The sequence below is a fragment of the Lepisosteus oculatus genome, chromosome 13 (genome assembly GCF_040954835.1).
Source record: "Lepisosteus oculatus isolate fLepOcu1 chromosome 13, fLepOcu1.hap2, whole genome shotgun sequence".
NCBI lineage: Eukaryota > Metazoa > Chordata > Actinopteri > Semionotiformes > Lepisosteidae > Lepisosteus > Lepisosteus oculatus.
Window position 1 is genome coordinate 12,504,602 of NC_090708.1, and position 15,075 is coordinate 12,519,676.

Below are 15,075 nucleotides of genomic sequence, written 5' to 3' on the forward strand. Positions count from 1 at the left end.
GAGGCAGCAGGCCTACCTGCTATAAAAACATGTGGCCTGCATTGGGTTTGATTTAAAATGGAATCTGTCTTGGTGTGGAAAACATCTATGCCCTTATAACTTTCAGTAGTGTTACCTGTAATATCGAATGAGTACTTTATTCATTTTCATATGAGGGGGGAAAGGGTCAAGCCACAATATTGGGATTCCCACTTTCTCTGTGGAATTCAACAGACTGCTGTGTCAGTTGCGATAACACATCCATGTGTGCTGAAGGCTCGCAGAGAGCTGATCAGTACCTTTCTCCTGTGTGTGCCTGGAGGGTCCTGCAAATGTAATGGTTCTGATGGAGAGGCTCCTTACTGCTGGCACATGAGATGGAGCACACGGCAGAGTGGACACGGGGCTATGCAGTCCACTATTAATAGTGCATTGTGTCTTTTACAGAAATATCTGGTGATTCTGTTTTCCAATACTTGTCATTTTTTTCAGAAGCACTTATACAAAGTGTTCTGCACGAACGTGCATACAGTAGATAGACAGATAAGACTTTATTGATCCCGAAGGGAAATTGAGTACATATACCATATGAGTACGTACCAGTACATATGGTGACTTCCATAACAATACAGTTACACTGCCCTGGCAAAATAAAATGAAGGCATGTGTTGGAATAACGTGCTTGTTGCTAACCAAGGAAACGGTAACATAAAAGGAGATAAAAAAATGTACAGTTTTTATAGTACACATGAACAGACTTTGGCTCAAAGCATTGTCTCGGAGACTTCTCTAGGCACGAGGATCGCTAAGACTAAATACAGTCTCTATGTAAAAAAGGTTGATGCCCTGACATAGGCACACATCTATGACATCTGGTAAAAGCTTTTAGAGCAGGAAGACTGGAAAGTGTTCATGTTGTTCTATTCTTTTCGAAATGTAGATCTTTCTTCTCTCTTTGACCTTTTAATTGCATCAATCAGACCACAGGGGAAGGTCAGTTTTCCAGTTTGCAAAGTGAGTTTTGTGTGTGACATGCTGTCTCGCATGTAAAAAAGGTTACCAATGGCAAAAAAACAGAAATAGACTGAATAAATAGTCTTAAATCTGAATGGAACTGTGCAGTAAACTTTGTGTAGATCGTGGGATGTTTCTGTTCTCCTCAGGTGAGAAGGGACAGGGGTTGTTACATGACTGTGTGTGAGCTTCGTTTGAATAATTTTGGCAACCTAGTTACTACACAGTCAAATCTGAGGTTCAATAAAAGTTTACAAGCCCATGATCTCATTTTCCTATCCTTCCCTGGCTACAGATTTATCATGTGGACCTCCTGTCTCTGTAAACAAGGGCAACTGACATCCTGCTTGCTTTTGGTACCTTGACTTTATTGTACAGCAACAGGAGCTCTGCACAGGAAGTGTTTATCATTTATTAAGATCCCCAAGGGAAACAAGAGTCACCTCGTTCAGACAGCAGGGATCTGATTGCACAAGATTGATTGATGTTCCACTATGCGTGTACACAAAATGTGTGTGTATGACAAACGTCTTTGCAAGACTACCACCACTATGAAGCTTATTAGATTCAGTGTGGTTTGGGATTACAGTAAATGTAGGCTGCTTTTGTAGGTTATTACTATTATTGCAATATATTTTCATAACAGTTGCGTTCAAGAATTTGGTCACAAAAGTGAAAAACCTATAATATAGTTTGTAAAATCCAATACTTTCCAAGGAACTGAAATTTTATATTTTGATTATCCTCAGTGGGATTGCTTTCTGCTGGAACTCAGCACAGTATTAAGGACTGGCTAAATCAATTAAAGGTTTGCAACTCCAGTCATTGTTGGCAATAGATTTGGTTTAAAAGTCTTCCATCTCTCAGAAATTACTTCATTCTCAGGATTTATCTTTGAGCTCTGTTATGTACTTTGTCCAGCTCCGTAGCATGCTTTTGTAATGGTAATATTAAGGATATGTATCCCATTTTGCCCATTACGAGTGCATTGGAAAGAAAACAAGCACTTAATGTGACATCTTGCTTAGAATGTAGCAGGAATAAGAATTCCAAGGAAATCCATGTAAAGTAACATTTCTATTAAACTCGCAAGTTATTCACTGTTGTATTTCCTATTGCACTGTCTAGTAAAAAATGGGAATCACTGCTGATTTTCTTCTGTTGCGCAATCAGGCGCTGTATTAAGATGCAGGTCACATCTGGTGTGAAGGACTGCTGATAATCCATAGATTCAGCAGGGCTAATGCTTGAAAAGTTTATTCAGAGAAAACAACTGAATTGCAAATTTTTCAGGCAGGGGGAGAACGACACAAATAAAGCCATTTGTAGGATGAAGTTGGATCTGTTTTCTTTTCATGGATAGTAAATTGTTAGGAAACCCAAAGAAACATGTATTTATTGCTTGTGAGCTTTATATAACAAATTTGATGATACATTGCACTTCAATGTCTCCTTGATTCTTTATTTAATCACTGGTCTTTTTTTAAATACGTCTGTTTCTTAGGTTTCACCACTCTCATTAAAACCAGATAGATTTAACTTTTAATTTTTAATTTCCTGTCTTTGTTCCCTAATTTTTTGCGGAATGAGAAGCACAGTGATTATATTTTTAATACTTCAAGTACATAATGTAATTTTGGTATTTCATTGAAAGAGTTTTTGTGTGTAGACATGTTTCCTTTTCTGAAGGGAGTCAAAGAATGGACTTTATTAATTGGAAAAAAAATCTTAATGTTAGAACTAATATTACAATGCACCAAGAGTATTTAGCAATTTAAGCTCTTAATAATATCTACTGGATATTGCCTTCATGTGAAAATCAGAATTATTTTCTTATCCTGCAATTATATTCACCAAATAGGATGTGCAATTATTCAGTTCTGACTTGCCTACTCAGTCTGGTAATGAGAATGACCTTCAGTTTTTTTTTCAAGAACATTAGCCGTAAAACTGGGTATATTCTGGCAAACTATGCCTTTATTTGGAAATGTCATTTCTACAACAGTTTAGAGGAAAAAGACAAGAACAGATTGATTTTACCTGCCCACAATAAACAGCCAACTGAAATTTGTTTTTAAGATTCTATAAATAACATTGGATTCCATTGCCTATGTGAATAGCTCCTGGAGAATTTAAGCTTATTTCAATAAGTAGGGCAGAAATAATAAGGCAATCCACACACTCTTCATGTTATAGAATGAAAAGTAAAAGGATAAAGGGATTTATGAATGTCATCTTTGAAAGCACAAGATAAAAAAAGAAACAGTCACAACACACAGTTCCCTCCCTTTTTGGTGCAGAATAAGCAGAATAGGAAAATACCAATCAGACAGGAAAACCAATATCAACTGTAGGCTGAATTATCAGGATTATAAAAAGTTTTAGCCTGTTTACCATCTCTTGTTCTTTATCAATATGACAATTCTATATAGTCCTTCTAATGCCCAATACAAATGTTGTTGTGCAAAATACAATAACTATAACCTTTTACTTTAAATATTTCTTGAACACTGTGTTAGTTATTAGATTGAACTAAGAAAGCAATACAATAATATATCTTCAGTGCTCATTGGCACTGCGTGGGTTGCAGATGCTATTACCCATAACCAACAAGGGGAAGAGCCTTCCCCAGTCCATAATGCAGAGGTCTCTTGGATAGGTTCACATTATCAGAAGCTTTGCTGCGCCTGCAAGTGCTTATATTGGATAACAAATTTTAGAAGAACTTTTATGGTCATTTTCTATTTCTGTGTTTATGAATGGTTCTGGCCTCCTCTGCCTAACCTCCAGTGCCACCTGCTTTGAATAGAGTTGAATTGAGGCCTATCAACCTTAACTTATTCTCACCTCCATACTACAATGTGCTTTTTCATGTAAGGGTCTTGTTGGGTGTACGTAAAAGAGAGAAGTAATTTAAGTCTTTAGATTGTTTCAGTGAGTTCACATTCACTGTGTGATTATTTTATTAGTAGTGTATGTAATGTGTTGTCCTTAGAGGTCTAAGCATGTCTTATATTTTAAGTTTTCAAATTAAAACCTTTCTGTCAATCATTATTAGAGATTAAAGTATTTGTAGCATACTTTTGTTCTTGCAATTCTTTTTTAATGTAATACAAAGAATGCTAATTCACTAGGATTTCAAATGTTTTATTTTTAAGAAATTAAAAAAAACTTAAAAAATGTATGGATTCATTCATATAAATATGTGCATTTAATTATTTTTACTATTTTAGGACCACAATTTCTGGTCTGGTTTCCCTACATAGTTAAGAATGGTGCTTTTTTTATCTTAAGACTTCCTAGATACTACTTTCTCTTGAATAACTAGCACATTGGATCTTAGCACTGCAACAAAATGTCTTACCATATCTGCACTCTATTCTTTCAGCCATTGTCAACCCCAAGCAGCCCAAAGAAACCAAAAGCTTCAATTTTGATTACTCCTACTGGTCCCACACCACTGTGAGTAGCATTTTTTCTTGGCATTAAAAGGATTGTGTCTTGCATAGGAACATAGGATCTACTGTACGATAGACAGGATGGAATAATGAAGCTTGTGCTCTGCTTTCAGCCGGAAGACATCAACTATGCCTCTCAGCAGCAGGTGTACAGAGACATTGGGGAGGAGATGCTGGAGCATGCCTTTGAGGGTTACAATGTTTGCATCTTTGCCTATGGCCAGACTGGTGCTGGCAAATCCTACACAATGATGGGCAAACAGGAGAAGGACCAGCAGGGCATCATTCCACAGGTATCATTCACACACTCTTCACATGGTTTGGCATACTCAATACACTGCTTCAGCTTACATACTGACCCAACAGACTGCTTCAGCATATATATTGACCCAACAGACTGCTTCAGCATATATACTGACCATACAGACTGCTTCAGCATATATCCTGACTCAATACACTGCTTCAGCATACATACTGACCCAACAGACTGCTTCAGCATACATACTGACCCAATAGACTGCTTCAGCATACATACTGACCCAACAGACTGCTTCAGCATACATACTGACCCAATAGACTGCTTCAGCATACATACTGACCCAATAGACTGCTTCAGCATACATACTGTATATTGACCCAATAGACAGCTTCAGCATGTTCTGTATCCTGGATACACTGGAGCAGCATACTGTACATACAGGGTAGAACAGATACTACCTACAAATGGAACCTATGAACTTCACATTTATATGGTTTCCAGAGTTATAACAGTGCTCTGAAAGATGATTTTGAACTGGATTATATTATAATTTCTAAATATTACATTTAAATATCATTTATTTGTCCTCCCCCATAATTAAGAAATACAACAGAGTACACACTGCCAGATGTTATACAGAGCACTGTAGACTGCCTTTGCCTGCTGTAATACAATGCTGTGATTTTTATTTAGGTTCATGTGTAGTTTGTACATAGAGTTTAGCTCTGCAGAGACACAGAACTGCTTCATGCTTACCCACTTCCTTTTCGTTGCAACAGCTGTGTGAAGACCTCTTCTCCAGAATCAACGACAGCAATAATGACAACAGCATGTCTTACTCTGTAGAGGTGAGTAAAGCCCACATCACAGACCACTGTCTGGACATGTGTTCGGGAGACTTGATTATTGACAATGGGGAATCCATTGTCCTTGTGGTCTTATAAAAATCAACTGAAATCTGGTTTGTGATAAGGATTATTCACAGGAGTTTGCAGCTTTCAGCATTATACAGAATACTATGAAAATGCGTTACATACAGAATGCATAAACCAGGGATCTCACAGCTCAGTTCCTGGATGGCTCCGTGTCTTCAGGCTTTTGTTCCACCCACATTTTTAGTTTGGTAGTTGGACTAATTATTTAATTAGCTGCATTATTGTAATACACCTACCCAGGCTCTGAGGTGATTTATTGGTAACTGTACCTTTAATGAAGTGAATGTCTTGTGTGATCAACTATAAAACACCTTAAAAATCCTATATATGTCAAATTTAAGAAATAATTAGGTTAATTGTTTGATTGAATACATAATGTAGGTTGGAACAAAATTCAGAAGGCACAAGGTGCTCCATGAATGGAATTTGAGACCCCTCCCATAGACAATTAATTCACATCTTAATCCAGCAGTTTGGGTAATCCAGTAATCCTAGGCATCAATCAGTCTCCATTCCATCTTTCTGAAGCATCTTTAGCATAATCTTGTCTTAGTCCATTGACTAAACTCTTAGTTTGCTGTATTTACCATGAGGAACGAACAGCTTTGGCTCCTCAGGGTAAATGGAGCACAGTTTGAGATTAGTCTCCCAGCGCCGGCTATGAACAGGCTGTTTGATGGCCTGTGCTGCAGTTTGAACTGGGCTCCTGTGCTCTTGTCAGGTGAGCTACATGGAGATCTACTGCGAGCGTGTGCGGGACCTGCTGAACCCCAAGAACAAGGGCAACCTCCGGGTGCGAGAGCACCCCCTGATGGGCCCGTATGTGGAGGACTTGTCCAAACTGGCTGTCACCTCGTATAATGACATCCAGGACCTCATGGACTCTGGAAACAAGGCCAGGTAAGAAAAGGCCAGGAGAGCTGAGCACCAATATTCCTTGTGCTGAATTTAGGATGGCTGCCCTCTCTTTATTAAATTGCTAACGTGCTTTTCATGGGCACACCACACACCTGCATACAATAAATACTGTATATATCTGTCCTTTGGTTAATCTCCTGTTGAAAAAAGAAAAAAGATCCTGGATTTTCCATGAGCTCATGTTAATGATCAAGATGATTTCTCTTCCCAAGTATGATCCATGTTTTTGCCCCACATGAAAATCTTTCTGTATGTAATGTAATTATCTATGATGCTTGAGTCGCCTATACATGTTTGTCAGTGCAGTAGCTCAGTGAGCTGGTTATTAAGCCTCAACAGTAGTAATCAACAGTTATACGACAGAAGTGCAGTGCTTTTAGGCTGGTAGAATAGTCAATTAAATAGCTCAGTTTTTCATCTTACTTATTATTTAGCTTATTGTAATTGGCACGGGGAACTCCAAGAATATATTATTGATTTATGACGTCCACACAGCTCGATTAACAAGATTACAGGGTGTGTGACTAATTTGCATTTAATCGAAGCAGGTGTTTTATCAACAATAAATTAGAAATCATCACATTAGACTAACACCCTTTGTGCAATCAGATGCTTTTATGATATGCAATAAGAGACCAGTTGGAAAGCCTCTTAGAAAGCAATTCACTTCAAAATAAGGAGGGCATTACACTAAGGAACAGGATTAATTAATCAGCACAATTACATGTTTTCATTTGAACAACATTATAAATGATAATAAATTGGACTGTTCTTTGTTTTGTTTTGAATTCTTTCTCAAAGCTGCAATCATCTGAGTACATTGCAAGCCTGACGTACACTATCATTGAATCTGCTTGTTCAGGTTGCCAACAAGCTCTTTGCTTAACACACAGTGATCTCTGTCCTCAGGACTGTTGCTGCAACTAACATGAATGAGACCAGCAGTCGCTCCCACGCTGTGTTCAACATCATCTTCACCCAGAAGCGGCACGATGCTGAGACTGATAACACCTCGGAGAAGGTAAGGTGCCAGAACCAAAGAGCTAATCTTTTCACAAGTAATTCTCGTTATGATAATGAATTGAAATATGAGAAAACATAAATTCCCATTAAATAAACACTCTAGATAACAATGGTTGGATTAAATGTACTTAACACTCTTTTTGATTTGTGAGTAGGTCCTGTCATCTAGGCATTTTAGCTGAGACCAGTACTTTATGGTCCTGTTTTCATTTTTACAAGGTAGGAATGTAGGGGAAGGAGATATCTGAGATGTTTATTCTTTATTTTGTGCTTTTCTGCTTAAAGAGTAAAATACTGTATATAACAGTGCAATAATGAGTTATGTGTTTAAGAGGCATTGATAGACACCCCAAATTACAAATACTGTATATCACAGACACAGAATTTTGTATATATGTGTCATAAATGTAATGGCAAATCAACTTAGTATATTGTGGGTTTTCCAAATAAACTACACTAGAGAGGGTACCTTCGTGCTATAAATAAATGAACAAATAAATGGTACTCTTCCAACAAGCCTATTTTTCAGGCAATAATCAACAGAAGGGTTTCCATTAAGAGATTCGGTATGCACTGAACACCTGCTCCATGACATAACAAATAAGTTTCAGCTATAAAGAACACTGAGTGATTTGTCAGCTACTGTCATCAGGTGAAGCCTTCCCGTGTGTCATGACTGTGGAGGAGGTCCTGAGGGATGAAAAATGAATAGCCAAAATTAAACCCACTGACAATACCATGACTCTTTTTTTTACTTATGCAAGCAATACAACCGATTGCTTATACCAGTTTCACCCCCAATTACTTGATTTAAATTATTTCTGGCATAACACCCTCATTCTTTTCTGTTTATTTAGAAAGTGCATTTCTTTTTAAATTTATCTGACCTTATTTTACAAACAAAAAGAACCAGAGGTGAATGTGAGAGTGGACAGCACAAACACTGTTTCAGCTGCTATCAATGTTACGTTTGACTGAGTGAGCTCGATCGTTTTTTTTTAATTAACTGCTCAGTCTGTCCTAAGCAGTGAGTGTGAAACATTTGCATCCTTGTGATGTAAAACTGAATTTGTATCAGACTTCCTATACCAGCAGAACCCCAGAATGCTGGCTTACAGTATGTCTTTTAATGAGGCCCATGCACTGTTCAGTGGTACATGTTGGAGAAAATACCGTGCCAGCCCACACATCATGCTGACAGAAGAGCACTTGGGTTTGTCAACTGTCAGGGAAACCTATTATTTTTTGCTATTTCTTTGCAGAAACAAATCTCAATGTCCTTACTTCCCAAGCTTTTTTTCAGGAATGTACAGTAGATAATTATCTAGTTGTAAGTATTCAGAGGTTATACAGTATATAAATATTTCACCTGTATAAGCATGGGATATAATACTGGTAATACACTGATGAGGAAGATAATTTGACAGCCTTGTACTGTAGCTACAGCTGAGAGATTTCTCAGTATAGTGGAGTTCAGACTGGAGAATGATTTTAATCACTGATCTTGACAAAGAATTGTGAATGAAATGTGATTAGCACAATTGCAGTCTTGTCTTTCTAACATTTAGAAATCATAATTTTTAATTATTTACTAGCTCAATTAATTCATTGATTATTTGTTACGCGGAGGTGGTCATGGTGTTATTTCACTTACAAATTCAAGTGAAGACCTTCCATGTCATTTATCCAGGACAGCTGGTGGCACAAATACTCTTGGCATTCACAGCTGAGATAGAACTGACCTTTGGACACTTGCCTGTGCAAATCACTCTGCTGCTGTCTCCAGTTCTAGGCTGCATCTACTAATAGAGTGATAGACAATGAGATCTGAAATATTGAAATGTTTTCTAGCTCTCCTTGTATCTTAACATTTTGAAGAGTCAGGAAGTAACCAGCTGACACACTTATGTTGTAGCTGGTGGTTGGCCATCACTGGTCAACTTAATTGATCAGCATTGGAGAGCTTTGAACAATTCCTGGATGACTCCTCAAGAGACACAGGAGTTTCTGGATGTCATTTCATCTTTGTTCTTTCTTACTCGATTCACTGATTCTATTTTCCAAGTTATTAACAATTGAGGACAAAAGAACAAAAGACAACAAGATAACCTTCAGGACTAGAACTGGCCACCACTCTGTAAAGGGTATTTGTGGAAATGAACAGAGCTCTACATAGAGTTCTATACTCCAAATAGATAGTTGCTTTGTTGTTGTTTGTTTCGATTGTGTGAATTGACTAAACAATAAAAAATAAAGATCCACCTAAATTCAAATGTCTTTTCCATGTGTCAGAAAGAAAATCTTTAAAAAAGAAATCCCCTAAAGATGTTGCAAATAGCATGTTGTTTCATCATTTATTTCCAGAGGTGAAATTGACTTCATTCTGTCTTTTCTTTTTGATAAAACACTTCAGGTGAGCAAAGTCAGTTTAGTTGACCTGGCTGGAAGTGAAAGAGCCGACTCCACAGGGGCCAAAGGAACCAGACTGAAGGTGCGTGTTGAGTTTTTGAACTGTTGAGAAAGCTTAAACAGCTCTGAAGGACGGGTTAGTGCTCTACAAGTCTTTCTGACTTGACCTCCCAGGTCAAATCTTGGCCTGGCGTAGGACGACTTTTTGAAGGATGTTGGGTCACATCCCACTTGCGTTAACCTTGCCAGTTCTGATAGGAAGTGCTGTACTGGAGGCAGTGACCAACCTGTGTCAAAGTCACGCTATACAGCTGCTGTTCTAGTATCTGGTTGTGCTGCCTAGGCTCAAGCAGTGTCTCGGCACGGCTGAGAAGATGACTGAGGATTGACTATAAATTCTAAAACAAAAAGGAATAAAGTTCTAATTATATTCTTCTGCTGATGAATTCAATCATTTGTTTTAGCTTGAGCATTTTTTATCCTATTCCAGGAAGGTGCAAACATCAACAAATCATTGACCACATTAGGAAAGGTTATCTCTGCTTTGGCTGAAGTGGTGAGTTTCTCAAAGCCTTTTCTTTGTGGTTAAGTATAAAGTTGTGTGCTAATAAGGTGACTGAGTCCTATAAAATTGTGGCAAGAGAAAGAAGACATATAATATAATAATAAAATAATATGAACAGGCTTTTGACTAGCCAGGAATTGTATGTATTGTATAATGTCAAAGGCATTCACAAAATGTCTAAATCTCCAAGGCAATTTTTTAAAATATGTAGACACTTGCCTTCAGTAAGACAGTGTATGAGGTGCCTGTGAAATCTTAGTCCAAATTAGTCAGTGTTGATATTGAAACACTGTCTCCCTGCCTGCCAAATCTTCACAAGACATATTTTCTTTCCTGTGTTCTTCATTAGTGAATTGGAACTATAATAGCCTCATTATCTTAATTGACTTAAAATGTGATTTAGATGTGATTTGGTACACTGGCCTTTAGCTAAAAGGTTGAATTAACCTTTGAAAAAGGTTGAATTAAACAAACAGGGTTATTTATTGTAGAATGAAACTTTTATTTTTTATGCTATGAGTATTACAAATGTATCTGAATAATTCTAAGCACTCATTATTTTCGTTTATTTTTAGGACTCTGGTCCAAACAAGGTAAGATGTTTTTATTCAAAATTGTGAAAGAGAAATAAAAAACACTTTTCATATTGAAATGCTTTTACCTTTTATTTACCTTATAGTTTAAAAAGTAATTCCTCATTTTCTTAATTACCAGTACAAATTGGATAACAACTGAGTACAATTTTACTGCAATTCAAGTTTCGTTTTTTACTAATCCTGTGTACATATTTCGTTTTTTACTAATCCTGTGTACATATTATTTCCTACGGCAGAACAAGAAAAAGAAGAAAGTTGAAAGCTTTATTCCTTACAGAGATTCTGTGTTAACTTGGCTTTTGAGAGAAAATCTGGGTAAGTTTACTTCTTTCAGGTAGATATTTGACCTTTGTAGAGTCTGTTTTATGACAGGCCATTTTTCACCTGAGGAGGGAGGGACTGCAGTCTTGTAACTCAGAATACAGTTCAGGTAGCACGACACCTAGTGAGAGCCTAGCGAGAATGGGATCCTGCTTCCAGTAAAAGCACTGCATTTTTCCTTACTTACCTGAGCCTATTACTGAACTGATCCGTTATTAACGAGAAACATTGTACTGGCTTCACTACCAGAGACCTGAATCTTAGAATCATCAGCTTTTTAGAAACTAGAAAAAGATACCATCAGCTCATTATTCAAATCATGAATTTAAACAAGGTTTTAACTGGGTGAGAGAGAGCTCTGTTGCAGCAGAAAACAGTAGATACTGGGAACACAAAGGCTAGGGATGGGAATTGCAGCTACAGTATAGAGACCCGTGACTGACTTGTAGTGGCCGACCACAGCCTGCTGGCCCTGTCTGACACCATTCCCCCCTCTCTCAGGTGGGAACTCCCGCACTGCAATGGTGGCAGCCCTCAGCCCAGCGGACATCAACTATGACGAGACCCTCAGCACCCTCAGGTAAGGACTGCTTGCATATGGCAGCCCTGCATTGGTGAATCTCACAGAGCTGCTCCTCTCTCATTCACTGCAGCTTTCCTCAACAGTCAAGAAAATGACTAGAGACCTGCTTTCAATTCTTCCGAAACATTTTTGCCTTTGTGCTAATTTTCTGAAGCTGAATGCAAGCTGTGGAAATGTTAAGGATTGCATACATTTATAGAATCTGATTGATCTGTTTAATGCTCCTTTGATTTGTAATATTACAGCTTACACAGCCTTCAGACACTGATGTCTTTACATAATTCAGTGGTACATTAAGCTTCATTACTTCATGTAAAAATCAACTGTTTAGCCATATTTCTTCTTGTTCTATAAACAAAATAAAATCTACTTGGTTCTCTACAAAGTTGTTATGTTAACGCCCATGTAAACCACAATCCCTGTGTTCTGTGGCCCGTAGGTATGCTGATCGGGCCAAGCAGATTCGCTGCAATGCTGTCATCAACGAAGATCCCAACAACAGGCTGGTCCGCGAGCTGAAAGAGGAAGTATCGCGACTGAAAGACCTGCTGTACGCCCAAGGCCTTGGGGACATCATCGAGAGTAAGAGAAACTCGGCTGTGTACGGACTGTGTGAAACTCCAGGGTTTTGCCCGGCGACACTCCTTTGCATGCACATAAAGGATACTCTTCATCAGGGTCATACTCGCCTGGCAGACGGACACACATTCACATCTGCCTTATTTAATGCGTTTAGGATTTACTGGGCTGTGGAAGATCAAGTTGTTTTTCATGTGAAAAAATAATTGGCAGAGGAATCTGGCGGTGAAGCCAGTTGTGATTGTGGAACAGAGTCAGTTGTGAAGTTGTGGGGTGATCGACGTGTAAAGGTTGGGTGAGGGGCGCTTGTGCGTTTTCAGGTTACGAGAAGGGTGGGACCTGCTTTCTGGTTTTCTTTGGGCTGGGGGAACCTGGACTCTCCAAACATCTGCGCCCATGTACAGCAATGGCTGTACCTGCTGCTGCTCTGGCACTGAGCCGATTCGTAAGAAATGTATGAGAGGGACCGTTATTTACGAAGGAATGGTCGGTATGCCTGTGCTCAGAGAAAAAATATGATACATGTTTGTGGATGCTCATCTTAAACCTCACAACCGACATGACCTGAGTCTTTTTCAATCATTGCAGAAAATGTTACTTAACCTTTCATATAAGTCATAAGTCTTAATGTGCTCTCTTCTTCCTGTCTCTCTTTCTTAGCATATCGGGGTCCAGGCACCGAGATCGCGGGTTTGAAACGTGTGTATCTCAGTGCTTCTATGCTTTGACGCTTAATAGACGTAGCAGGACTGTCTGCAGCACCAGAGGAACAGTGTAGAAAGTGGTCTTTCTCTCTGTATAGATTGATATTTCAGTTCTTTTGCAACTCTTAACCATAATGCCTTCTTTCATGCTTTATTTTACAAATATTATTTGAATTTAATTTATTTTAATCTATGACAGAATGCTTTCACTGGTAAATACATGCATTTCCCTCTCTTTCTACTTTATGTACAGTATACAGTAAAACTTTGACAATCTGGTCAGGAAAAAGTAGACACCTAACACTTTAAAATGTTTCTAAAATAGAGAGAGTGAGTGAGCTGGGGTATCTTCAGAAACTGTATATAAATGTTTACCCATGGATCTGGGAGGTTTTAATAAGACCCGATTGTTGTCCAGGTGACACCTGAGCTCCTGCATTTCTAATCCTGTTCACAGCGACAGAGCGTGAGAGCATGTGTCCTCCGAGACATGTAAGACTCTTGAGCTGTCTTATTTCTAATAAGGAGTGCAGTGGGGAGTCTGATTCCAGATTTGGGTACATACTGTAAAAGGGTAAAATGATGAATTATTTAATTTTAGAAATATAGTTCCAAATCTTAAAAGTTCTTTTTTGATAACTTGAAAATAAATAAGACAAAGGTTAATTATCCAATTCATTTTTTACCATATATAAGAGCGAGGAGGTATAGCCACTCATTGCTCTAATGTACAAAAAAAAGATTTTGTTACTGTAGCAAAATCAAATGAATCACTTTTCCAAGTATACAGTATATATATATAGAAATTAACATCTGACAAAAATGAAAAGCTATAACAGGTAGGGTCCTTTCTTTTTTGGGGGGTTAAATTCCTTTATGTGAAATCTTACTTTTCCTTAAAGATTATTTTATAAACCATTGCAATGATGCAGTCAAGCATTTGTCCCTAATGCTTGACTGTTGTGAGGGTGCAGACCAGTGTTAGTTAGTTTGTGAAACGAGGTTGTTCCAGCAGGTAAGAGATATATTTCAGTAAATATAGTCCTGTTAGGCAGCCAGAGTCGGTGAGCTCTGGTGCTGCAGAGCAGCTGTCCTGCCCATGTGGCCCATGTGCTGTGGCCCATGTGCTCAGGAGGCCTTGTGCGTTGGCTGCAGTGCTTTCGCCGTTTCCCCCACCTTTTAACAGTGAACAATAAAGCAGAAAAAACAGAGTGTTGTTCCCCAGGTCTAAGGTTTTTATGGTACTGCAATCTAAACCGCCAGGCTTGTTTATTTCCAAACAGAAAAAGCCACGTCCTGCAACAATATGCTTGGCTAGCCCATAGATCGGGAAAGATGCTTTTATAATCGTAAAAGACAATAAAAGCTATAACTTACTTCTTGTGACACCAGGCTGAGGTAATGCACCATATTCCTTTTTGCATCTTATCTTCACAGGTGCCAAGATACAGTAGACACATGGATCCCTTACCAAAGGTGCACATGCAAAACAATTGAAATAGAGGCTTTAGAGTTCTAGTCCATAAAATGATTGCAGTCTGAAATGAGTGCACTTTTCAGAGAAAATCTTTGTGCCCTCTTTGACTTCACTGTTTGGTATTACACCATTATGAATAGAAGCGTCAGTGTCTTGTCGTATTACGCACTTGCCTGGTAAATGAATGAGCTGTAATATCATGAGAATTGACTGAACCAAATTAGTTTGCTTAATCTGAAATTGCTTTTGTATGGT

The 15,075-nt window shown here is 38.3% G+C and overlaps 1 protein-coding gene across 22 annotated transcripts in view; it reads left to right on the forward strand.

Annotated features, from left to right (window-relative positions):
* Nucleotides 1-15,075, forward strand: part of kif1aa (kinesin family member 1Aa) — a 90,192-nt gene that overhangs the window by 22,793 nt on the left and 52,324 nt on the right. For 13 of the 22 annotated variants that reach the window (XM_015361207.2, XM_015361209.2, XM_069197793.1 and 10 more), the window contains exons 3-13: nt 4,382-4,455; nt 4,565-4,744; nt 5,490-5,558; nt 6,367-6,545; nt 7,473-7,584; nt 10,000-10,077; nt 10,486-10,551; nt 11,136-11,153; nt 11,393-11,471; nt 11,979-12,057; nt 12,500-12,642. In XM_015361207.2, coding sequence (XP_015216693.2) covers nt 4,382-4,455; nt 4,565-4,744; nt 5,490-5,558; nt 6,367-6,545; nt 7,473-7,584; nt 10,000-10,077; nt 10,486-10,551; nt 11,136-11,153; nt 11,393-11,471; nt 11,979-12,057; nt 12,500-12,642 — 1,077 coding nt within the window. Of the gene's footprint in view, nt 1-4,381; nt 4,456-4,564; nt 4,745-5,489; nt 5,559-6,366; nt 6,546-7,472; nt 7,585-9,999; nt 10,078-10,485; nt 10,552-11,135; nt 11,154-11,392; nt 11,472-11,978; nt 12,058-12,499; nt 12,643-13,299; nt 13,339-15,075 lie in introns of all 22 variants that reach the window. The other 9 variants (XM_015361203.2, XM_015361204.2, XM_015361206.2 and 6 more) reach the window with 1 other exon arrangement.